The 26,571-nt window shown below is 42.4% G+C and overlaps 1 protein-coding gene across 1 annotated transcript in view; it reads right to left on the bottom strand.

Moving 5' to 3' along the window:
• The window catches only part of LOC139549488 (neprilysin-like), a 124,282-nt gene extending 98,025 nt beyond the window's left edge, over positions 1–26,257 (bottom strand). Inside the window, exon 1 of the mRNA XM_071360043.1 lies at positions 26,080–26,257. Coding sequence (XP_071216144.1) covers positions 26,080–26,221 — 142 coding nt within the window. The 5' untranslated portion in view covers positions 26,222–26,257. The remainder of the gene's footprint in view (positions 1–26,079) is intronic.
• Between the last annotated feature and the right edge of the window lie 314 nt (positions 26,258–26,571).

The following is a 26,571-nucleotide window of genomic DNA, read 5'->3' on the forward strand; positions in this document are numbered from 1 at the left end:
ACTGAGACCCGTATCACTGTACTGAGACCCGTATCACTATACCGAGACCCGTATCACTATACTGAGACCCGTATCACTATACTGAGACCCGTATCACTATACTGAGACCCGTATCACTATAGCGAGACCCGTATCACTATACCGAGACCCGTATCACTATACTGAGACTCGTATCACTGTACTGAGACCCATATCACTATACTGAGACCCGTATCAATATACTGAGACCCGTATCACTATACTGAGACCCGTATCTCTATACCGAGACCCGTATCACTATACTGAGACCCGTATCACTATACTGAGACGCGTATCACTATACTGAGACCCGTACTATACTGAGACCTGTATCACTATCCTGAGACCCGTATCACTATACTGAGACCCGTATCACTATACTGAGACGCGTATCACTATACTGAGACCCGTACTATACTGAGACCCGTATCACTATACTGAGACGCGTATCAAATACCGAGACCCGTATCACTATACTGAGACTCGTATCACTGTACTGAGACCCGTATCACTATACTGAGACCCGTATCAATATACTGAGACCCGTATCACTATACTGAGACCCGTATCTCTATACCGAGACCCGTATCACTATACTGAGACCCGTATCACTATACTGAGACGCGTATCACTATACTGAGACCCGTACTATACTGAGACCTGTATCACTATCCTGAGACCCGTATCACTATACTGAGACCCGTATCACTATACTGAGACGCGTATCACTATACTGAGACCCGTACTATACTGAGACCCGTATCACTATACTGAGACGCGTATCACTATACTGAGACCCGTCCTATACTGAGACCCGTATCACTATACTGAGACCCGTATCACTATACTGAGACCCATAGCACTATACTGAGACCCGTATCACTATACTGAGACCCGTATCACTATACTGAGACCCGTACTATACCGAGACCCGTATCACTATACTGAGACCCGTATCACTATACTGAGACCCATAGCACTATACTGAGACCTATATCACTATACTGAGACCCGTAGCACTATACTGAGACCCGTACCACTATACTGAGACCTGTATCACTATACTGAGACCCGTATCACTATACTGAGACCCGTATCCCTATACTGAGACCCATATCACTATACTGAGACCCGTATCACTATACTGAGACCCGTATCACTATACTGAGACCCGTATCACTATACTGAGACCCGTACCACTATACTGAGACCCGTACTATACTGAGACCCGTATCACTATACTGAGACCCGTATCACTATACTGAGACCCGTATCACTATACTGAGACCCGTATCACTATACTGAGACCCGTATCAAAATACTGAGACCTATATCACTATACTGAGACCTATATCACTATACTGAGACCCGTATCACTATACTGAGACCTGTATGACTATACTGAGACCCGTATCACTATACTGAGACCCGTATCACTATACTGAGACCCGTATCACTATACTGAGACCTGTATGACTATACTGAGACCCATATCACTATACTGAGACCCGTATCACTATACGGAGAACTGTATCACTATACCGAGACCCGTATCACTATACTGAGACCCGTATCACTATACTGAGACCCGTACTATACTGAGACCCGTACTATACTGAGGCCCGTATCACTATACTGAGACCCGTATCACTATACTGAGACCCGTATCACTATACTGAGACCCGTATCACTATACTGAGACCTATATCACTATACTGAGACCCGTATCATTATGCTGAGACCCGTATCACTATACTGAGACCCGTACTATACTGAGACCCGTATCACTATACTGAGACCCGTATCACTATACTGAGACCCATAGCACTATACTGAGACCCGTATCACTATACTGAGACCCGTATCACTATACTGAGACCCGTACTATACCGAGACCCATATCACTATACTGAGACCCGTATCACTATACTGAGACCCATAGCACTATACTGAGACCTATATCACTATACTGAGACCCGTAGCACTATACTGAGACCCGTACCACTATACTGAGACCTATATCACTATACTGAGACCCGTATCACTATACTGAGACCCGTATCCCTATACTGAGACCCATATCACTATACTGAGACCCGTATCACTATACTGAGACCCGTATCACTATACTGAGACCCGTATCACTATACTGAGACCCGTACCACTATACTGAGACCCGTACTATACTGAGACCCGTATCACTATACTGAGACCCGTATCACTATACTGAGACCCGTATCAAAATACTGAGACCTATATCACTATACTGAGACCTATATCACTATACTGAGACCCGTATCACTATACTGAGACCTGTATGACTATACTGAGACCCGTATCACTATACTGAGACCCGTATCACTATACTGAGACCCGTATCACTATACTGAGACCTGTATGACTATACTGAGACCCATATCACTATACTGAGACTCATATCACTATACTGAGACCCGTATCACTATACGGAGAACTGTATCACTATACCGAGACCCGTATCACTATACTGAGACCCGTATCACTATACTGAGACCCGTACTATACTGAGACCCGTACTATACTGAGGCCCGTATCACTATACTGAGACCCGTATCACTATACTGAGACCCGTATCACTATACTGAGACCCGTATCACTATACTGAGACCTATATCACTATACTGAGACCCGTATCATTATGCTGAGACCCGTATCACTATACTGAGACCCGTACTATACTGAGACCCGTATCACTATACTGAGACCCGTATCACTATACTGAGACCCATAGCACTATACTGAGACCCGTATCGCTATACTGAGACCCGTATCACTATACTGAGACCCGTATCACTATACTGAGACCCATATCACTATACTGAGACCCGTATCACTATACGGAGAACTGTATCACTATACCGAGACCCGTATCACTATACTGAGACCCGTACTATACTGAGACCCGTACTATACTGAGGCCCGTATCACTATACTGAGACCCGTATCACTATACTGAGACCTGTATCACTATACTGAGACCCGTATCACTATACTGAGACCCGTATCACTATACTGAGACCCGTATCACTATACTGAGACCCGTATCACTATACTGAGACCCGTACTATACCGAGACCCGTATCATTATACTGAGGCGTGTATCCCTATACTGAGACCCGTAGCATTATACTGAGACCCGTATCACTATACTGAGACCCGTATCACTATACTGAGACCCGTATCACTATACTGAGACCCGTATCACTATACTGAGACCCGTACTATACCGAGACCCGTATCATTATACTGAGACGCGTATCCCTATACTGAGACCCGTATCACTATACTGAGACCCGTATCACTATACTGAGACCCGTATCACTATACTGAGACCCGTACTATACTGAGACCCGTATCACTATACTGAGACCCGTATCACTATACTGAGACCCGTATCACTATACTGAGACCTATATCACTATACTGAGACCCGTATCATTATGCTGAGACCCGTATCACTATACTGAGACCCGTATCAAAATACTGAGACCTATATCACTATACTGAGACCTATATCACTATACTGAGACCCGTATCACTATACTGAGACCTGTATGACTATACTGAGACCCATATCACTATACTGAGACTCATATCACTATACTGAGACCCGTATCACTATACGGAGAACTGTATCACTATACCGAGACCCGTATCACTATACTGAGACCCGTATCACTATACTGAGACCCGTACTATACTGAGGCCCGTATCACTATACTGAGACCCGTATCACTATACTGAGACCCGTATCACTATACTGAGACCCGTATCACTATACTGAGACCTATATCACTATACTGAGACCCGTATCATTATGCTGAGACCCGTATCACTATACTGAGACCCGTACTATACTGAGACCCGTATCACTATACTGAGACCCGTATCACTATACTGAGACCCATAGCACTATACTGAGACCCGTATCGCTATACTGAGACCCGTATCACTATACTGAGACCCGTATCACTATACTGAGACCCATATCACTATACTGAGACCCGTATCACTATACGGAGAACTGTATCACTATACCGAGACCCGTATCACTATACTGAGACCCGTACTATACTGAGACCCGTACTATACTGAGGCCCGTATCACTATACTGAGACCCGTATCACTATACTGAGACCCGTATCACTATACTGAGACCCGTATCACTATACTGAGACCCGTATCACTATACTGAGACCCGTATCACTATACTGAGACCCGTATCACTATACTGAGACCCGTATCACTATACTGAGACCCGTACTATACCGAGACCCGTATCATTATACTGAGGCGTGTATCCCTATACTGAGACCCGTAGCATTATACTGAGACCCGTATCACTATACTGAGACCCGTATCACTATACTGAGACCCGTATCACTATACTGAGACCCGTATCACTATACTGAGACCCGTACTATACCGAGACCCGTATCATTATACTGAGACGCGTATCCCTATACTGAGACCCGTAGCATTATACTGAGACCCGCATCACTATACTGAGACCCGTATCACTATACTGAGACCCGTATCACTATACTGAGACCCGTACTATACTGAGACCTATATCACTATACTGAGACCCATATCACTATACTGAGACCCATATCACTATACTGAGACCCATATCACTATACTGAGACCCGTATCACTATACTGAGACCCGTATCACTATACTGAGACCCGTACTATACTGAGACCCGTATCACTATACTGAGACCCGTACTATACTGAGACCCATATCACTATACTGAGACCCATATCACTATACTGAGACCCGTATCACTATACTGAGACCCGTACTATACTGAGACCTATATCACTATACTGAGACCCGTACTATACTGAGACCCATATCACTATACTGAGACCTGTACTATACTGAGACTCGTGTCACTATACTGAGACCCGTATCACTATACTGAGACCTGTACTATACTGAGACCTGTTTCACTATACTGAGACTTATATCACTATACTGAGACCCGTACTATACTGAGACCCATATCACTATACTGAGACCCGTACTATACTGAGACCTATATCACTATACTGAGACCCGTACTATACTGAGACCCGTATCACTATACTGAGACCCGTATCACTATACTGAGACCCGTATCACTATACTGAGACCCGTACTATACTGAGACCCGTATCACTATACTGAGACCCGTATCACTATACTGAGACCCGTACTATACTGAGACCTGTTTCACTATACTGAGACCTATATCATTATACTGAGACCCGTACTATACTGAGACCCATATCACTATACTGAGACCCGTATCAAAATACTGAGACCTATATCACTATACTGAGACCTATATCACTATACTGAGACCCGTATCACTATACTGAGACCTGTATGACTATACTGAGACCCATATCACTATACTGAGACTCATATCACTATACTGAGACCCGTATCACTATACGGAGAACTGTATCACTATACCGAGACCCGTATCACTATACTGAGACCCGTATCACTATACTGAGACCCGTACTATACTGAGGCCCGTATCACTATACTGAGACCCGTATCACTATACTGAGACCCGTATCACTATACTGAGACCCGTATCACTATACTGAGACCTATATCACTATACTGAGACCCGTATCATTATGCTGAGACCCGTATCACTATACTGAGACCCGTATCACTATACTGAGACCCGTATCACTATACTGAGACCCATAGCACTATACTGAGACCCATAGCACTATACTGAGACCCGTATCGCTATACTGAGACCCGTATCACTATACTGAGACCCGTATCACTATACTGAGACCCATATCACTATACTGAGACCCGTATCACTATACGGAGAACTGTATCACTATACCGAGACCCGTATCACTATACTGAGACCCGTATCACTATACTGAGACCCGTACTATACTGAGACCCGTACTATACTGAGGCCCGTATCACTATACTGAGACCCGTATCACTATACTGAGACCCGTATCACTATACTGAGACCCGTATCACTATACTGAGACCCGTATCACTATACTGAGACCCGTATCACTATACTGAGACCCGTATCACTATACTGAGACCCGTATCACTATACTGAGACCCGTACTATACCGAGACCCGTATCATTATACTGAGGCGTGTATCCCTATACTGAGACCCGTAGCATTATACTGAGACCCGTATCACTATACTGAGACCCGTATCACTATACTGAGACCCGTATCACTATACTGAGACCCGTACTATACCGAGACCCGTATCATTATACTGAGACGCGTATCCCTATACTGAGACCCGTAGCATTATACTGAGACCCGCATCACTATACTGAGACCCGTATCACTATACTGAGACCCGTATCACTATACTGAGACCCGTACTATACTGACACCTATATCACTATACTGAGACCCATATCACTATACTGAGACCCATATCACTATACTGAGACCCATATCACTATACTGAGACCCGTATCACTATACTGAGACCCGTATCACTATACTGAGACCTGTACTATACTGAGACCCGTATCACTATACTGAGACCCGTACTATACTGAGACCCATATCACTATACTGAGACCCATATCACTATACTGAGACCCGTATCACTATACTGAGACCCGTACTATACTGAGACCTATATCACTATACTGAGACCCGTACTATACTGAGACCCATATCACTATACTGAGACCTGTACTATACTGAGACTCGTGTCACTATACTGAGACCCGTATCACTATACTGAGACCTGTACTATACTGAGACCTGTTTCACTATACTGAGACTTATATCACTATACTGAGACCCGTACTATACTGAGACCCATATCACTATACTGAGACCCGTACTATACTGAGACCTATATCACTATACTGAGACCCGTACTATACTGAGACCCGTATCACTATACTGAGACCCGTATCACTATACTGAGACCCGTATCACTATACTGAGACCCGTACTATACTGAGACCCGTATCACTATACTGAGACCCGTATCACTATACTGAGACCCGTACTATACTGAGACCTGTTTCACTATACTGAGACCTATATCACTATACTGAGACCCGTACTATACTGAGACCCATATCACTATACTGAGACCCGTATCACTATACTGAGACCCGTATCACTATACTGAGACCCGTATCACTATACTGACAGTGTCTCCCTTTCTAAAAGGAGGTATTTGGGTGTTTTTTGAGCATTCATACCAGAGTCCCTGTACTGCACAATGAGGAAGTCAAATCAAATGTTATTTGTCACATACACGTGTTTAGCAGATATTATTGCGGGTGTAGCGAAATGCTTGTGTTTCTATCTCCAACAGTGCAGTGATATCTAACAATACACACAGTTGAAGTGGTTCTAGGGTGTCAGGTAAGGTAGAGACTCCTTGACTCATTTCTCAAAGCACTTCATGATGACAGAAGTGAGTGCTACATTTAACATTACATTTAAGTCATTTAGCAGACGCTCTTATCCAGAGCGACTTACAAATTGGTGCATTCACCTTATGACATCCAGTGGAACAACCACTTTACAATAGTGCATCTAAATCTTTTAAGGGGGGGGGGGGGGTCAGAAGGATTACTTTATCCTATCCTAGGTATTCCTTGAAGAGGTGGGGTTTCAGGTGTCTCCGGAAGGTGGTGATTGACTCCGCTGTCCTGGCGTCGTGAGGGAGTTTGTTCCACCATTGGGGTGCCAGAGCAGCGAACAGTTTTGACTGGGCTGAGCGGGAACTGTACTTCCTCAGTGGTAGGGAGGCGAGCAGGCCAGAGGTGGATGAACGCAGTGCCCTTGTTTGGGTGTAGGGCCTGATCAGAGCCTGAAGGTACTGAGGTGCCGTTCCCCTCACAGCTCCGTAGGCAAGCACCATGGTCTTGTAGCGGATGCCTTGCTACGGGGCGATAGTTATTTAGTTCAGTTACCTTTGCTTTTTTGGGGTACAGGACCAATGGTTGACATCTTTAAGCATGTGTTGACAACATTAAAAACTCCAGCCAGCTAGTCTGCATCTGGGCCGGCAGCTTTGTGAGGGTTAACACGCTTAAATGTCTTGCTCACGTCAGCAACGGAGGAGAGCCCACAGTCCTTGGTAACGGACCGCGTCAGTCGCACTGTGTTATCGTCAAAGCGGGTGAAGAAGGTGTTTAGTCTGTCCGGAAGCAAGACGTCGGTGTCCGCGACGTGGCTGGTTTTCCCTTTGTAGTCCATGATTGGCTGGGTTTCTGTACAGCACTTTGTGACATCAGCTGATGTAAGAAGGGCTTTATAAATACATTTGATTGATTGATTGATTGTCTGTAGACCCTGCCCACATACGTTGTGTGTCTGAGCCATTGAATTGCGACTCCACTTTGTCTCTATACTGAGGTTACCTGTTACCTGTTTGATTGCCTTATGGAGGGAATAACTACATTGCTTGTATTCGGCCATATTCCCAGTCACCTTGCCGCGGTTAAATATGATGGTTCGCGCTTTCAGGTTTTGTGCAAATGCTGCCATCTATCCATGGTTTCTGATTAGGGTAGGTTTTAATAGTCACAGTGGGTACAACATCTCCTATACACTTCCTGATGGAAATCAGTCACCATGTCTGTGGATTCATCTATGTTGTTCTCGGAGGTCAACCCGGAACATATCCCAGTCCCCAAGATCAAAACAATCTTGAAGTGTAGATTCCAATTGGTCAGACCAGCATTGAATAGTCATTAGCACGGGTACTTCCTGTTTGAGTTTCTGCCTATAGGAAGGGAGGTGTAAAAATGGAGGCGTGATCAGATTTGCCGAAAGGGAGGGCGGGGGAGGGCCTTGTAGGCGTCCTGAAAGTTGGAGTAGCAGTGGTCGAGTGTTTTACCAGAGCGAGTACCACAGTCTTGTAGAACCACATGTATTGGTAGAACTTCGGTAGCATTTTCCTCAAATGTACTTTGTTAAAATCCCCAGCTACAGTAAATGCGGCACACAGGATATGTGGTTTCCAGTTTGCATAAAGTCCAGTGAAGTTCTTTGAGGGTTGTCGTGGTTTTGGCTTGAGGGGGAATACTTTAACCAAAGAGAATTCTCTTGGTGTCACGTTCCTGACCTGTTTTCCCTTTTTTTTGTATTTGTTTAGTATGGTCAGGGCGTGAATTGGGGTGGGCATTCTATGTTATGTGTTTCTATGTTGGGTTCAATGTATTAGCCTGATATGGTTCTCAATTAGGGGCAGGTGTTTTACGTTTCCTCTGATTGAGAACCATATTAAGGTAGGCTGTTCTCACTGTTTGTTTGTGGGTGATTGTTCCTGTGTCAGTGTTTGTACCACACGGGGCTGTTTCGTTTCGTTTGTTAGTCTGTTCCTGTTCCTGTTCATTGCGTTCTTCGTTGTCTGTAAGTTCACATGTTCAGGTCTTGTAACGTCGTTTATTGTTTTGTAGTTTATTAAGTGTTTTCCGTCTTCGTCTTTCTTCAAATAAATCATCATGTATTCTACCCAAGCTGCGTTTTGGTCCGATCCATGCTCCTCCTCAGACGAGGAGGAGAACGAACGTTACACTTGGGAGGTAAAAGAGTTGGCATTTTATTGTGAGGTATTCTAGGTCGGGTGAACAAAAGGACTTGAGTTCCTGTATATTATCACAATAACACCATGAGTAGTTAATCACGAAACATACACCCCCGCCATTCTTCTTCCCGGAGAGACATGTATTCCTGTCTGTGCAATGAACTGAGAAGCCAACTGGCTGAACAGACTCAGATCGTATACCCCGATAGAGCCATGTTTCCGTGAAACAGAGTATGTTACAATCCCTGATGTCTCACTGGACGGAAATCCTTGCCCTGAGATCGTCAATTTTATTATCCACAGACTAAACATGAGCAAGTACTATACTCAGAAGCGGTGGGTGGTGTGCGCGCCTCCTGAGTGGGACAAAAAGTCCACTCCGAGTACCTCTTTTCTGCCGGCGGTGTTTTGGAACAGCCTCTGGAATCAGTTCAATTGCCCTGGGGGGTACGAACATAAGATACAATTCGGGAAAGTCGTATTCCTGGTCGTAATCCTGGTAATGCTGGTGAGTTACCGCCACTCTGACATCCAGTAGTTCTTCCCAGCTGTATGTAATAACACAAAACATTTCCTGGGCTAATAATGTAAGAAATAATGAATAAAAAATAAAAACACTGCGAAGTTTCCTAAAAACTAGAAGCACGGCAGTCTTATCCGTCAGCGCCATTTTAAGTTTCTCAAAAACAAGTCAAATCGCTAAAAAAAGTGTTTGGACCATTCTAAAACGTTACATTACATTATTTTTTTATTTATTTGGTTTCATTTGATTTGGTCAAAAAGCAAACTTCTCCTTTAAGCACTCTGAGTGTATATTACATAAACTAGAATAAACTGAACTGGATCACACTGTCATCATTTTTATTTAACTAGGCAAGTCAGTTAAGAACAAGTTCTTATTTACAATGACGCCCTAAGAACAGTGGGTTAACTGCCTTATTCAGGGGCAGAATGACAGATTTTTCAGTTCGGGGATTCGATCTGGCAACCTTTCGGTTACTGGCCCAATGCTCTAATCACTAGGCTACATGCCGCCCCTCTAATCACTAGGCTACATGCCGCCCCTCTAATCACTAGGCTACATGCCGCCCCTCTAATCACTAGGCTACATGACGCCCCTCTAATCACTAGGCTACATGACGCCCCTCTAATCACTAGGCTACCTGTCTCTAATCACTAGGCTACCTGTCTCTAATCACTAGGCTACATGCCTCCTCTAATCACTAGGCTACCTGCCGCCCTCAAGATACTACAGAACGTACATATTCACATCTCCGTGAACTGACTGAAATGTTTGACTTGGTTGAATGAACATGTGGCTCCTGAGAGCACTTCATGTTTTTTTTGAAAGGCATGTTTGGCATAATCGATGTGTAATCCTTGTTGATCTCGCAAGTTTGGGAAACCCTGCAATAGATGATGTTCACACAGTAACAACTAATGGATAAACAAGTAACACATCCTTCTCAATCCTTTCATCCCTTCCCATATCTCATCTCTTTACATTTTGCTGCTAAAATGTTGATCATGATTATCAATTCAAATTGAACACAAATAAGTAGATGTTTTGAACATGAATGAAATGGTGTGTGGGCTCCAGACTTGGGGTAAATATTTACTCTTTCAGGCTGTTTTCTGTCAGACTCAATTCAGATATATATTTTTTCACGAATTGGTCTTTTGACTAATCAGCTCTGAAAAATATCTGATGTGAAAAGATGTGCTGTGATAAATCAAATGACCAATTAGTGTAAAAATATCAGAATTGGGCTGCCTGTGTAAAAGGTTAGTGCTAACTAGGTTCCTTCAGACATCCCTACCCTTAATCCTTACCCTAACTATTTTAAATGTCAACTTCAATGGGGTAGAGACGTCCCAAGGAGCCCTGATAGCAAGGACCCTATGTAAACGCAACAATTTTGTGGCTAATTTCTGTTTTAATTGCCACAAAATTGTCACCCCACACAAACACGCTCACTGTGCGGTTAACGTGATGTAATAAAACAAGCAGCCAGGAGATGGCGCTCAATTACAAAGCGCATACAACAACATTATGCAGCTGTTCCCAAACTAAGGTTCGCGACCCCATGTGGGGTCGTTAGCGTGATATGAAAATGGGGTCGTAGTAGAATTTCCAAAATCACCCCAAAAATAATATACATACATACATACATATATATAAAATATATATCTAAATACATTATAATATCGTCTTTGTACCTCAAAATCAACAAAAGGTGGTTAACCTTAAAAAAATAAATGACAATTATTAAAATATAAAATATAAAATTCAACCAGAGAGCACTCTTAGGTCATGGAAAAAGGCTGCACTTGACCGTGGCACCTGAATCATTCCCACAGTGAAGGACTAGGCCTGCTACACTATGAAACCACACACTGTTGAATCATTCCCACAGTGAAGGACTAGGCCTGCTACACTATGAAACCACACACTGTTGAATCATTCCCACAGTGAAGGCCTGCTACACTATGAAACCACACACTGTTGAATCATTCCCACAGTGAAGGCCTGCTACACTATGAAACCACACACTGTTGAATCATTCCCACAGTGAAGGACTAGGCCTGCTACACTATGAAACCACACACTGTTGAATCATTCCCACAGTGAAGGACTAGGCCTGCTACACTATGAAACCACACACTGTTGAATCATTCCCACAGTGAAGGCCTGCTACACTATGAAACCACACACTGTTGAATCATTCCCACAGTGAAGGCCTGCTACACTATGAAACCACACACTGTTGAATCATTCCCACAGTGAAGGACTAGGCCTGCTACTCTATGTTGCAGAGACTTTTATTACCGGCTGCAATTGATTTGGTGAAAACGATGTGAAGAAACTCACATCAAAGCCTTAGTCAGATAACACTGTTAAACATAGAATGTACGCTATTGCTAGCAATCAAGAGGAAACACTGACTGAATGACTCAAAAACTCCCCAGTTTGCGCTCTCCAAATGGACTTTATATATGAGGGCCGAGACTCCCATGCATTGACTTTTGTTCGCTACATGTCGGGGGTTGCAATTCACGAGGACAGATTCTTCTGTCTCACGATTCCCGAGCATGAAACGGCCCAGGGGATGTTCAGTGTGCTGCGTGGCTATATTGACGAAAAACAGATTCCATACGGGGTCGAATGGTGGGCTTTTGCACAGATGGGGCTCCATCTATGGCGGGATGACCTCTACACTCTAGTTATGTCTCCCTCTGCCACATGGACACATTGTATGATACACCCACTGAGCAAAAATGGATACACCGAGAGCAACTGGCGGCAAAAGAGCTGAGAGCAGAACTCAGAGATATACTGCAGCAGGTAACTTTGATTGTAAACTACATCGTTCACGCCTGTTCACAAAACTATGAGGAGATATGGGATCAGAGCATGACAATGTCCTATTTCACACCGAGGCTTGGTGGTAATGGAGGAGGAGTGGAAATATGTTTTGCATTGAGAGAGGAACTGTTGTCATTCACAATGGATGTCATAAAAAAAAATGACTTTGTTGACTTTCTGTGTCAGAAAATGTGTCTCCTTGCCTGTGTAACAGACATATTTGGTAAACCAAATGAACCCGAACGCAAGCATGCAGGGGAAATACAAAAAAGCTTCTATAGATGAGTGACCGAATCAGTGGATTCAGAGGAAATAATTCTTATTGGAGAGTCTTTCAAAAGCCAACCACGCCGCCCATCCCACGGCTCTGTGTGTTTCTAACGGAACACAGGATCTGTGTCCCACACGAGTGATGACTACTCACCTCTGATGGGTTCTGAGTTCTAAACTTGAAAATATGAAGTATCCTGAACCATATCGCTGAGGGAGGGGAATGTAGAATGTTTACATTCTGACAGAATATGTTATTGTTGGACATCAGGGATCCTATGAGTGAGGAATTTTAGGCCGAGGTCAGGTCAGTTGAAGTGAGGAAGAACAGATATCACTAAGGTTCTGGATAGTGTCTATCGATTTACTATCGATTAAATGATATGACATGGTATGTTATAAAATCAATTCTCTGTAATTAATATTACCTGATTAAACTAATCAAGTAAATGTAATTAACTAGGAAGTCGAGGCAACACGGAAGAATGTTTATAGAGCTGTTGTCTTCCGAATAAACTTTTAAAGATTTGGTCATCTTTTATATCAATAGCAGTCAATTATTAATCGTCACCTTATTCATCACTCTCATCTGAACCAAATTGTTGGTTATCTTCACGAACCCTGGCTAACAAGTTCAATCAGCAATACAAAAATTTGTTTAATTATTTATTTACTAAATACCTAAATAGTCACACAGAATTACATATACACAGGAAGGATCATACATTGATTACTAATGATGTCCTAAAAGAAAACGTCCCTAGCGGACGAAACCGATATGACGGCTGGTAAACACAAAGAAAGGGGGTTGGGTTTGAATGAAAGAGCAGGAAGACTGAGGAACAAAAGCATTGGGTCTCCATTAGACCTTATGAAGCTATGCTATCGTAAATACAGAATCTTATGCATTCTAAATAACCGCCCATTCGGAAAAGGAAAATGCAATTAATATATTTACTCTGAGCTGCGCTTCGATAGATTGGTCGAAGATGGAAGGCTGGGTTGCCCAGAAGAGATCTCCCTTGTCCTTTGAAAAATATTTCTGGGCGGATACGTTATAGTCTGTTGTCATGTGGTAGAACGGATACGTTGTAGTACCCTCTCAATCTGAAGAGATTGTCCATCCTTTCCTAGCCCACGTTTACAGCTGCTGATAACTCGACTTCTAGGATGTATCACTTCTTAAGTGAATAAGAGTTCAAAGTTCATACCAAGTTGCCATACTATGAGCTCATGCTATATTCTGGCTGGTATCGTCGATATTCATTCTACCAGCGTGGCAATTGTCACCTCCATGTTGAAATTCGCCCTTTTAAAAGTATGGACATCAGTCCTCACGTCACCAGAAAAAACAAAACAAAAAAATATATACTTCCTGAATGGATTTTTCTCAATTTTTCACCTGCCAAATCAGTTCTGTTATACTCACAGACACTATTTTAACAGTTTCAGAAACTTTAGAGTGTTTTCTATCCAAATCTACCAGTTATGTGCATATCATATATTCTGGGCCCGAGAAGCAGGCAGTTTAATTTGGGCATGCATTTCATCCAAAATTCCGAATGCTGCCCCCTACCATAGAGAAGTTAAACTCAGTTTTTCACGATTCCTGACATTTAATCCTAGGAAAAATTCCCTGTTTTAGGTCAGTTAGGATCACCACTTTGTTTAAAGAATGTAAAATGTCAGAATAATAGTAGAGAGAATGATTTAGTGGGTCAGAAGTTTTCATAAACTCAATTAGTATTTGGTAGCATTGCTTTTATAATGTTTAACTTGGGTCAAACATTTTGGGGAGCCTTCCACAAGTTTCCCACAATTAGTTGGGTGAATTTTGGCCCATTCCTCCTGACAGAGCTGCTGTAACTGAGTCAGGTTTTAGGCCTCCTTGCTCGCACATGCTTTTTCAGTGCTGCCCACAAATTGTCTATAGGATTGAGGTCAGGGCTCTGTGATGGCCACTCCAATACCTTGACTTTATTGTTGTCCTTAAGCCATTTTGCCACAACTTTGGAAGTATGCTTCAGGTCATTGTCCATTTGGAAGACCCATTTGCGACCAAGCTTTAACTTCCTGACTGATGTCTTGAGAGGTTGCTTCAATATATCCACATAATTTTCACTCCTCATGATGCCATCTACTTTGTTAAGTGCACCAATCCCTCCTGCAGCAAAGCACCCCCACAACATGATGCTGCCACCCCCGTGCTTCACGGTTGGGATGGTGTTCTTCAGCTTGCAAGCCTCCCCCTTTTCCCTCCAAACATAACGATGGTCATTATGGCCAAACAGGTCTATTTTTGTTTCATCAGACCAGAGTACATTTCTCCAAAAAATACAATCTTTGTCCTCATGTGCAGTTGCAAACCATAGTCTGGCTTTTTTTATGGCGGTTTCGGAGCAGTGTCATCCTTGCTGAGCGGCCTTTCAGGTTATGTCGATATAGGACTCGTTTGACTGTGGATATAGATACTTTTGTACCTGTTTCCTCCAGCATCTTCACAAGGTCCTTTGTTGTTGTTCTGGGATTGATTTGCACTTTTCGCACCAAAGTACGTTCATCTCTAGGAGACAGAACACGTCTCCTTCCTGAGCGGTATGACGGCTGCGTGGTCCCATGGTATTTATACTTGCTTGCTATTGTTTGTACAGATGAACGTGGCACCTTCAAGCGTTTGGAAATTGCTCCCAAGGTTGAACCAGACTTGTGGAGGTCTACAATGTTTTTTTCTGAGGTCTTGGCTGATTTCTTTTGATTTTCCCATGATGTCAAGCAAAGAGGCACTAAGATTGAAGGTAGGCCTTGAAATACATCCACAGGTACACCTCCAATTGACTCAAATGATGTCAATTAGAAGCTTCTAAAGCCATGACATAATTTTCTGGAATTTTCAAGCAGTTTAAAGGCTCAGTCAACTTAGTGTATGTAAACTTCTGACCCACTGGAATTGTGATACAGTGAATTATAAATGAAATAATCTGTCTGTAAACAATTGTTGGAAAAATTACTTGTGTCATGCACAAAGTAGATGTCCTAATCAACTTGCCAAAACTATAGTTTGTTAACAAGACATTTGTGGAGTGGTTGAAAAATGAGTTTTAATGAATCCAACCTAAGTGTATGTAAACTTCCGACTTCAACTGTATATCACTCCAGTGTAAATTGCTAAATTGTAATTACTTCGCCACCATTGGCCTATTTATTGCCTTACCTCCTTGCTTCATTTGCACACACTGTATACAGGTTTTTCCATTGTGTTATTGACTGTACGTTTGTTTATCCCATGTGTAACTCTGTGTTGTTGATTTTGTTGCACTGCATTGCTTTATCCTGGCCAGGTCGCAGTTGTAATTGAGAACTTGTTCTCAACTGGCCTACCTGGTTAAATAAAGGTGAAATAAAAATAAATAAATAAATAAAATCTAAAAGTTATAGTTTCGGGCGTGTCAGAAATATTGAAGCTATTTTGCAACCAATAATGTTAATTGCAGTGCTGGTGATGGCGCGAAAAGTGCTGCGTTTTGATGAATAAACCAGTTGTGGGTGTGTCGAGGATTGGCCCCTAACTGGCCAATCAGAACGTGCTCCATGACTAAATATGTGGTTGCTTCAAGTTGGGTATTTACGGTCTTTTATATATTGCTTTGGAATCAACTCCAATTCCAATGTTAGTCCATTATAGTTTGTGAAACAGTTTACAGAAACGAAATAACAAAATGTAGACCCATTCCATCTTTGCTATGTTAACTTGAACCTGTTTGCAGTCAACAGTGTTCTAAGTAATTGCATGGCTTCCATGTTGAAATATATACATATCAATCCCACTAATATAGGGGCTATGCCTGCTGTATGGCTGAGCAGGGACATGCCAAACGTTGTCAATAAGCAAGATACAATTCAATATTGATATTGGCCTAAAAAAGAATGTGAATAATTATAATCAAATTCTAAACAAAACGAAACAATAACTGTTCTGATTTACACACATCCAAACTTTTCACCGTCGCTGGACAACGATCCAAAAATAAAGAGAAAGGGAGAATGTCCACTCGCCGTTTATACTGCTCGCATATATGATGGTTTATATGCATATTGGAACCATTATTCAGATCGCATTCTCACTTCTCCGGAAGTTGCATTGCATGCGCGTCATGGACGTTCTCACCAATCAAACCAGAACAGTGTGACTCATTATAATACGTTTGGTTTGAATAAAATTCCATGTCAACAACAACAATAAATACATGTCAAATGTAATGATATCATAATATCGTCAGGATAAAAAAAAAATGCCGTTGAACCAGCCCTGACCTCGGGTAAGGGTAGCCTACGGAGGGATTTGGGTTTTAAAAATGTGAAACGGGAAAGAAGCAATTGTTAAATGAAAATAACTTCTAAATACAGGTTTACCGGTATTCGCCAAGGTTCTCATCTCTCGCTTCATGATGGGCATGGACACATGTAGCCTACATCATGAATGGTGTATTACGCGCGTCCAAAGCATGGCTAAAATAATGTAGGCCAAGCTACAATACAGAGATAAAAAGGGAATGTCAGCTCACGGTTTTGCTCCTCTCAAACTTGATCGTTTAATAAAGCTTTGGAGATTAAGATTTATTTCCAAGCGGTCTCATGAGCCAAACCCTTTATTGATGGTCTTGATTAGCCTACTTGATTGCACTGCTCAGGACAAAAAGCGAAGGGAAGGCTATGCTTGGTTTTAAAACAAAATGGGGTAAAAACAATATTTGTTTATGTTTCTATATACAGAGTATACATGCACCAAACACACATTACTCTTGTTCCATGCGCATATGGGCAGTGTGCGTCACGGCTGGATAGGCTGCGTTTCCGCAGTCAAAATTAATTCCATAAGAAAACGTTACCGTTAAAACCAGCTTTTGGTTGGTCTTAAATATCCTTAATTAACATCGATGCACGAAATTAGCATTTTGAATCATGTTTTTAAGGTCACACCTAAAATATTTCCATCCCTCCCATCTGAGGGCAAGCGAACTGATATAAGACAGGTAAATTACCCATCTTTGAGCAAGTTTGAAAATAGCAGAGCGCTGGCTTTTAACAGGTCGAAATTGCAAACGAAAACGCGTTTGACACTAGTGCCGCCTTAACGCCAGCCGAACATAGAACCCTGAATGTCATATTGCTCAGTGTTTGAGTATTAGTTACTTATTATATCTCGATGTGTGCCGGATGTTGCCCCTCATCCCTGATTCTCTGCTCGGCGCGCAATATCAAGTGTGCCTAGTGTGGTCTCAATCAAATGATCCATTACCAATACTATAGGCTATATGCCTAGGCTATACGAAGAGCATGCTCAGAGAAGTACAAGGCAAAGTTATATTTCTAAGAAAATGTACTTCCTTCCTAAGTTTTCGAGCTGCTGGGATGGTGTAAAACTAGGCAAGACAGCATTACACACTGCAATTAATAGGCTATCCCAATAATGAGCCCTGGACAACAAAAATGCAAGAGAGAGCGAAGACGAAAAGGAGGGCTTGCTACTGCTATAATTGATTTTAATAAACACTATGTTACGTTGCCCATAATAAATATATTTATCAGAGTTATTGACCTCACAATAAGCCATAGTCTAGTAATTTACATAACTGTCATTACTATGAAGAGGCAGCTGCGAAGATCGACTGCGCATGTGTGCTGAAAATCGGATAATTCGAGAAGTCCTAATTCATTTAAACAGTCTTCATTTTAATTTCACTAGGCTACTAATAACAAGAGAGTTTTGTGTTGGAACCTATTTATTCATTATTCAATAATAAATAAAGAGGTCGGTCTACCTGTTTGACAGACGAAATTATAGTCTACTATTCATAGATGTTATTGGCCAATTCCTTAATAAGTCACCCTGCACGCCTTAAATACACTGTACAGTATATGCTAAAGTATGTGGACACCCCTTAACATTGAGCAGTCATTTCAGCCACATCCATTGCTGACTGGTGTGTAAAATCGAGCACACAGCCATGCAATCTTCATAGACAAACATTGTCAGTAGATTGGCCTTGCAGAAGAGCTCAGTGACTTTCAACATGGCACGTCATTAGATGCCACTTTTCCAACAAGTCATTTTGTCAAATTTCTGCCCTGCCAGAGCTGCCCCGGTCAACTGTAAGTGCTGTTATTGTGAAGTGGAAACGACTAGGAGCAAAACAATGACTCAGCCGCAAAGTGGCAGGCCACACAAGCTCACAGAATGGGGCCGCTGAAGCGCATAGCGTGTAAAAAAGAATCTGTCCTCAGTTGCATCACTCACTACTGAGTTCCAAACTGCCTCTGGAAGCAACGTCTGCACAAGAACTGTTAGTCTGGAGCTTCATGAAATGGGTTTCTATTACTGACAGTTGTGGCTGCTTTGTGTGATGTATTGTTGTCTCTACCTTCTTGCCCTTTGTGCTGTTGTCTGTGCCCAATAACGTTTGAACCATGTTTTGTGCTGCTGCCATGTTGTGCTGCTGCCATGTTGTGTTGCTACCATGTTGTTGTTATGTTGTGTTGCTACCATGTTGTGTTGTCATGTGTTGCTGCCTTGCTATGTTGTTGTCTTAGGTCTCTCTTTATGTAGTGTTGTGTTGTCTCTCTTGTTGTGATATGTGTTTTGTCCTATATTTATATTTTATTTATTTTTTATTTTTAATCCCAGGCCCCTTCCCCGCAGGAGGCCTTTTGACGTTTGGTAGGCCGTCATTGTAAATAAGGATTTCTTCTTAATTGACTTGCCTAGTTAAATAAAGGTTCAAGAAAAAAACAAGCCTAAGATCACCATGCCCAATGCCAAGCGTCAGCTGGAGCGGTGTAAAACTCGCCGCCATTGGAATCTGGAGCAGTGGAAACGTGTTCTCTGGAGTGATGAATCACACGTCACTATCTGGCAGTCGGATGGACAAATCTGGGTTTGGAGGATGCCAGCAACCCCATCGAGCACCTTTGTGATGAATTGGAACGCCGACTGCGAGCCAGGCCTAATCACCCAACATCAATGTCCGACCTCAGATATGCTCTTGTGGCTGAATGGAAGCAAGTCCCCGCAGCAATGTTCCAACATCTAGTGGAAAGCCTAGAAAGTGGAGGCTGTTATAGCAGCAAATTGGGATTAACTCCATATTAAAGCCCATGATTTTGTAGTGAGATGTTCGACAAGCAGATGTCCACATACTTTTGGTCATGTAGTTTATTTAATCTAACATGTCCAGGAAATGCATGATTCATATTTTGATGAGCAACCTGTCAAAGAATAATCAAATTTGTTTTTGGCTCTTCAGAGAATTTGCCGCCATCTTTGTGCATATTGACTTATAGCCTATATTATAATATTAGTGGGAACTCAAAACACTTAGCTAGATTGCTAACTCTAAATATGATATTGTTGCTTTACAGCCATGTTGGCTAATTGATTAATGTATCAGTAAATGTAGGCTAATGTCCTACAAAAACGTTGCAATGCAAGGCTACCTATTCACTGCAAACGGTGCACTCTGCTCCGCTCCACAGGTGCATCAAAACCATGCTAAGCTACCGACATGCTAGGCTACAGACATGCTAGGCTACAGACGTGCTACGCTACAGACGTGCTAGGCTACAGACGTGCTAGGCTACAGACGTGCTAGGCTACAGACATGCTACGCTACAGATGTGCTAGGCAACAGACATGCTAGGTTACAGACATGCTAGGCTACAGGCATGCTAGGCTACAGACATGCTAGGCTACAGACATGCTAGGCTACAGACATGCTAGGCAACAGACATGCTAGGCTACAGGCATGCTAGGCTACAGACATGCTAGGCTACAGACATGCTAGGCTACAGACATGCTAGGCAACAGACATGCTAGGCTACAGACATGTTAGGCAACAGACATGTTAGGCTACAGACATGCTAGGCTACAGACATGCTAGGCTACAGACATGCTAGGCAACAGACATGCTAGGCTACAGACATGCTAGGCTACAGACATGCTAGGCTACAGACATGCTAGGCAACAGACATGCTAGGCTACAGACATGCTAGGCTACAGCCTACAGAACAACAGTAGATGCATTTTGAAAACTGTCTTTTTCCCGAAATTGCATATGCTTGTGCTTCTCATAATGCATCTCTCCTTCCTCTGTGACCACAGTGGGGAGAGGGAGTGAGAGTGGCTCGCTCACACAGCAGCAGACAGTGAAACAGGGACAAGCAGATACTTTCATAGTAGGAATCAACATAATGAATAGGCTATTACTGTTGACCAAATAATGGTTCTAGAACATTCTACAGGAACGTTGTGTAGCAATAATTATCCAAACTCGCAAAATCTCTTTAATAAGAAGGCAACGTGGGTGTTTATCAGAGACGTGTCAGAACCTGGCTTTGGGATGCAGGGGGGAAAAGGGAGAGCGAGATGACAAATTCAACCACAGCCTACTTTTCTATATTCAAGGGGAGAGAGAGAAAAACATAGCCAGACTGTTATTTTACTATTAAACTCAATACTAGTGTTGTTTTCAATTTGTAAAGTACTTTGCGTTTCCTAACCAGGCAAAGCTAAATAGTAGTTTGGTGACTGATGCCTACGGGTGACGTGTAGCCTATGTTCGGAGCCTCCCTGCCCACAGTCATGGCTTGCTCCCCTGCAGCTCACCAGCTGATGTAGGCTGCGTGTGCCGGGAGTGTGGAGCGTCCTTTCCACACCTACAGAACAGAACCCTTGCTGCTCTGGGCACCCAGTGCTAACATTCTGATTATCATTGTAGCCTATCCAGTCCAAGTGCAAATAGGCACGAGAAGGCGGTCCGAGTCACACAATGGTCAAGTCTGAGTCCGAGTGAGGTCGGACTCGAGTACTACAACACCGGGAAACAGTACTGCTGGTCAGACAGTAGTAGTCAGTAGTATAACTATACTGAAGGAAACAGTACTGCTGGTCAGACAGTAGTAGTCAGTAGTATAAATATACTGAAGGAAACAGTACTGCTGGTCAGACAGTAGTAGTCAGTAGTATAACTATACTGAAGGAAACAGTACTGCTGGTCAGACAGTAGTAGTCAGTAGTATAACTATACTGAAGGAAACAGTACTGCTGGTCAGACAGTAGTAGGCAGTAGTATAACTATACTGAAGGAAACAGTCCTGCTGATCAGACAGTAGTAGTCTGTAGTATAACTATACTGAAGGAAACAGTACTTCTGGTCAGACAGTAGTATAACTATACTGAAGGAAACAGTACTGCTGGTCAGACAGTAGTAGTCAGTAGTATAACTATACTGAAGGAAACAGTACTGCTGGTCAGACAGTAGTAGTCAGTAGTATTACTATACTGAAGGAAACAGTACTGCTGATCAGACAGTAGTAGTCAGTAGTAAAAATATACTAAAGGAAACAGTACTGCTGATCAGACAGTAGTAGTCAGTAGTATAACTATACTGAAGGAAACAGTACTGCTGGTCAGACAGTAGTAGTCAGTAGTATTACTATACTGAAGGAAACAGTACTGCTGATCAGACAGTAGTAGTCAGTAGTATAACTATACTGAAGGAAACAGTACTGCTGGTCAGACAGGAGTAGTCCGTAGTATAAATATACTGAAGGAAACAGTACTGCTGGTCAGACAGTAGTAGTCAGTAGTATAACTATACTGAAGGAAACAGTACTGCTGGTCAGACAGTAGTAGTCAGTAGTATAACTATACTGAAGTAAACAGTGCTGCTGGTCAGACAGTAGTAGTCAGTAGTATTACTATACTGACGGAAACAGTACTGCTGGTCAGACAGTAGTATAACTATACTGAAGGAAACAGTACTGCTGATCAGACAGTAGTAGTCAGTAGTATAACTATACTGAAGGAAACAGTACTGCTGGTCAGACAGTAGTAGTCAGTAGTATAACTATACTGAAGGAAACAGTACTGCTGGTCAGACAGTAGTAGTCAGTAGTATAACTATACTGAAGGAAACAGTACTGCTGGTCAGACAGTAGTAGTCAGTAGTATAACTATACTGAAGGAAACAGTACTGCTGGTCAGACAGGAGTAGTCAGTAGTATAACTATACTGAAGGAAACAGTACTGCTGGTCAGACAGTAGTAGTCAGTAGTATAAATATACTGAAGGAAACAGTACTGCTGATCAGACAGTAGTAGTCAGTAGTATAACTATACTGAAGGAAACAGTACTGCTGGTCAGACAGTAGTATAACTATACTGAAGGAAACAGTACTGCTGATCAGACAGTAGTAGTCAGTAGTATAACTATACTGAAGGAAACAGTACTGCTGGTCAGACAGTAGTATAACTATACTGAAGGAAACAGTACTGCTGATCAGACAGTAGTAGTCAGTAGTATAACTTTACTGAAGGAAACAGTACTGCTGATCAGACAGTAGTAGTCTCAAAGCACTTGAGACAGTGACCTATGCTATAGGAAAAACCCTTTCATTCAGCGGCGTCAAACATACAACACACTGTTGGTCTATCCTCTATGTTTTTGTTCCTTTTTCACCAATAGGAACACTTTAATAGGGGGCCCAATCAGGTGGTTTGAGTCCAAAAACTATCAAACTAAAATATTTTGAAAAGGTTTTTTGGGGGGGGGGGGGGGTTACTTGACTAAAATGATTAAACCCAAATGGAAACTGTGTGAAATTGATAAATGACCTACATTCAAACAGTTTCTAGACTTTAATAATTAATAATAATCATTAGACAGTCAGAGAGCATAAAAAAATCCTAAAACAATGGATATAGGACTATTTTTGGCAAATTTTGACAGCTAGCTAGCCTTTTAGCTTCCCACATCGCCAAGTGAAATAATCTGATTCATAATTAGATAATATGCCATGACAAACATTCAATGTATTCTCTCCCATATCATCTAAAAATAGAATGTCATAATTTGTCACAGAGGGAAAAAAGCACATGGCTATCTGTTTTTAAGTTTCTAAAAATAGCCAACAATAACATCATCACTTCTTAACAAATACCTTTTGGGGACGATTCTAATAAGGATACAATATATTTGGTTTATTGTTTGAACAGTCGCTGAGATTATATTTGGTTATCAATGCAAAACAGGTTGCTTATTTAATGCCAAACTAAACCAAGACAGCGATCTTGAAGTTGAAGTGATTTTGAAGTCGATTAGCTTCCCACATCGCCAAGTGAAATAATCCGATTTATAATGAAATAATATGCCCTGGCAAATATTCTTATACTTGCCAGTGTAACCTACAACATTATCCCAGTTTGATATGCAGCTTGAATATATTCACTCCCATATCAGCTAAAAGGACAATGATATCATGTTTTGGTTGAGGAGAAAAAGCCCATATCTCGCAGCTGTTTTTATCAATTTCCTGGAATCACTAGTTTTTACTTCTAAACAAAATACCTTTTGGGGAGGATTCTACTAAGGATGTTGTTTGGTGTATTGTTTGACCAGGTCACTGAGATTATTGCTGGTTATCAATGCAAAATAGGCTACTTTGATGCATAACCTATAGCCTATAGATCAGATCAATGAACGAAGCGCGCTTCATTACCTACACAACACTACCCCCCCCCCGTCTATGCAAGTAATTATACGGCGCGTTATAATTTTCATGTGACACGGGAGTACGTCAAATGTGTCGGAGCACACTACAGTACAAGGAACCGTCCCTCTTGTGATGAAAAAAACGACATCGCGCCACTGCGCTACCCTCTGAATCATCCATCGCCATAAGTTTTACATTATCCTTAAGTAGACCTTCTGCCATAGAGCCTACAGTACATCAATCATAGCTCCTGGAATCTCTGATCACCAAAGGGGTAGGGCCATAAAGGGAAGTCGCTATGGACTGAAATTGAACTTTATACGCAGCAATAAAAACCTTTACAAACTTGGCCATTAATCAAATCAAATCAAATGTTATTAGTCACATGCGCCGAAAACAACAGGTGTAGACCTTACAGTGACATGCTTACCAACGTCCCTTTCCATGCCATGTCCCCCTGTACTGACCCTCCAAAAACAACACTCAAGAGTCCTCTAGCAACCTGTTGAAAACCCTGTTCCTTAGTGGAGAGGGTTTCAGTTTTCAGACCACTATACACGCTTCAACGCTCCCCTTGAGCTGACAAACGTTAACGGGGCAATCTGCAATTTGAACAATAACAAAGCCGACACCCTGCCACTGTTTTGGTAAAAAGCTGTGTGATGGTGCTGGAGAAATGTAACCACTCTCAAAGCTATGGATGCAAAGACTGACCATCCATGATATCAAAATGATTTTTTAACCATGTTTTGAGGCTATTCAGTGTTTACAACTTTAAATGTTTAAAAACCATCTTATCTTTTGAGGTCCGATGGGGAACAACAGTTGACCTAAGCTAGTGAGGCATCGATAAGTTATATTCTTCAAGAATCAATGGGTATTGATATCATTCATATAAAAGTCACAAAAAAATGTATGTAACAACCTCATATTGCCCCCCTTTTTAAGTCTGAAGCTCACATATTAAATGTACCATAACATTTTTAATTGAGAGTATGTTTTAGGGTTCTCGCTGCTAGAAAGTAGGCTACACAAGCGTACAAGATTGCAACCGTAAGAATAGTAAACTCATCAGCGATTTTTTTTATTTTATTCAATAGCACATCGTGTGTCATCATACCAACATAACATCTGTTTGAGATGGCTAACGGCACTTTACATAACGTTTTAACTCCCTTTCATTTGTCTGCCTGGCTGTCTAACTGATCGATTCATTGATTCCTTGCTTGATTGATTGATATATTGATTGCTCTATGAGTTTCTCCACTCACCGCTGTCAGTCCGTTGTGTGGCGAAGAGGACGATGAGGGCCACTATGACGACGAAGAGGAGGGAGACGACGGTGAGCAGGCCGATCTCCAGAGAGGTCCAGCGGGGCTTCTTAGCCGACTTAAGGGGGACGGTCTCCACCATGCTTAACACTCCTTCAGCTGCTGGCTGTAATGACTCACCTGGAGGGGAGGGAGGGAGGGAGGGGAGGGAGGGAGGGAGGGAGGGGAGGGAGGGAGGGAGGGAGGGAGGGAGGGAGGGAGGGAGGGAGGGAGGGAGGGAGGGAGGGAGGGGGGAGGGAGGGAGGGAGGGCAAGGAAGGTTTTAACTCTGAAATAATCTCCTTGAAGGATATAAACCAACTAAACATGATATCTCAGAGAAAGATGATAAAGACCAACCCTCCTCAACACCATGATAAAGGACAACCCTCCTCAACACCATGATAAAGGACAACCCTCCTCAACACCATGATAAAGGACAAGCCTCCACCAA

This window comes from Salvelinus alpinus, chromosome 22 (assembly GCF_045679555.1).
Source record: "Salvelinus alpinus chromosome 22, SLU_Salpinus.1, whole genome shotgun sequence".
Lineage (NCBI taxonomy): Eukaryota > Metazoa > Chordata > Actinopteri > Salmoniformes > Salmonidae > Salvelinus > Salvelinus alpinus.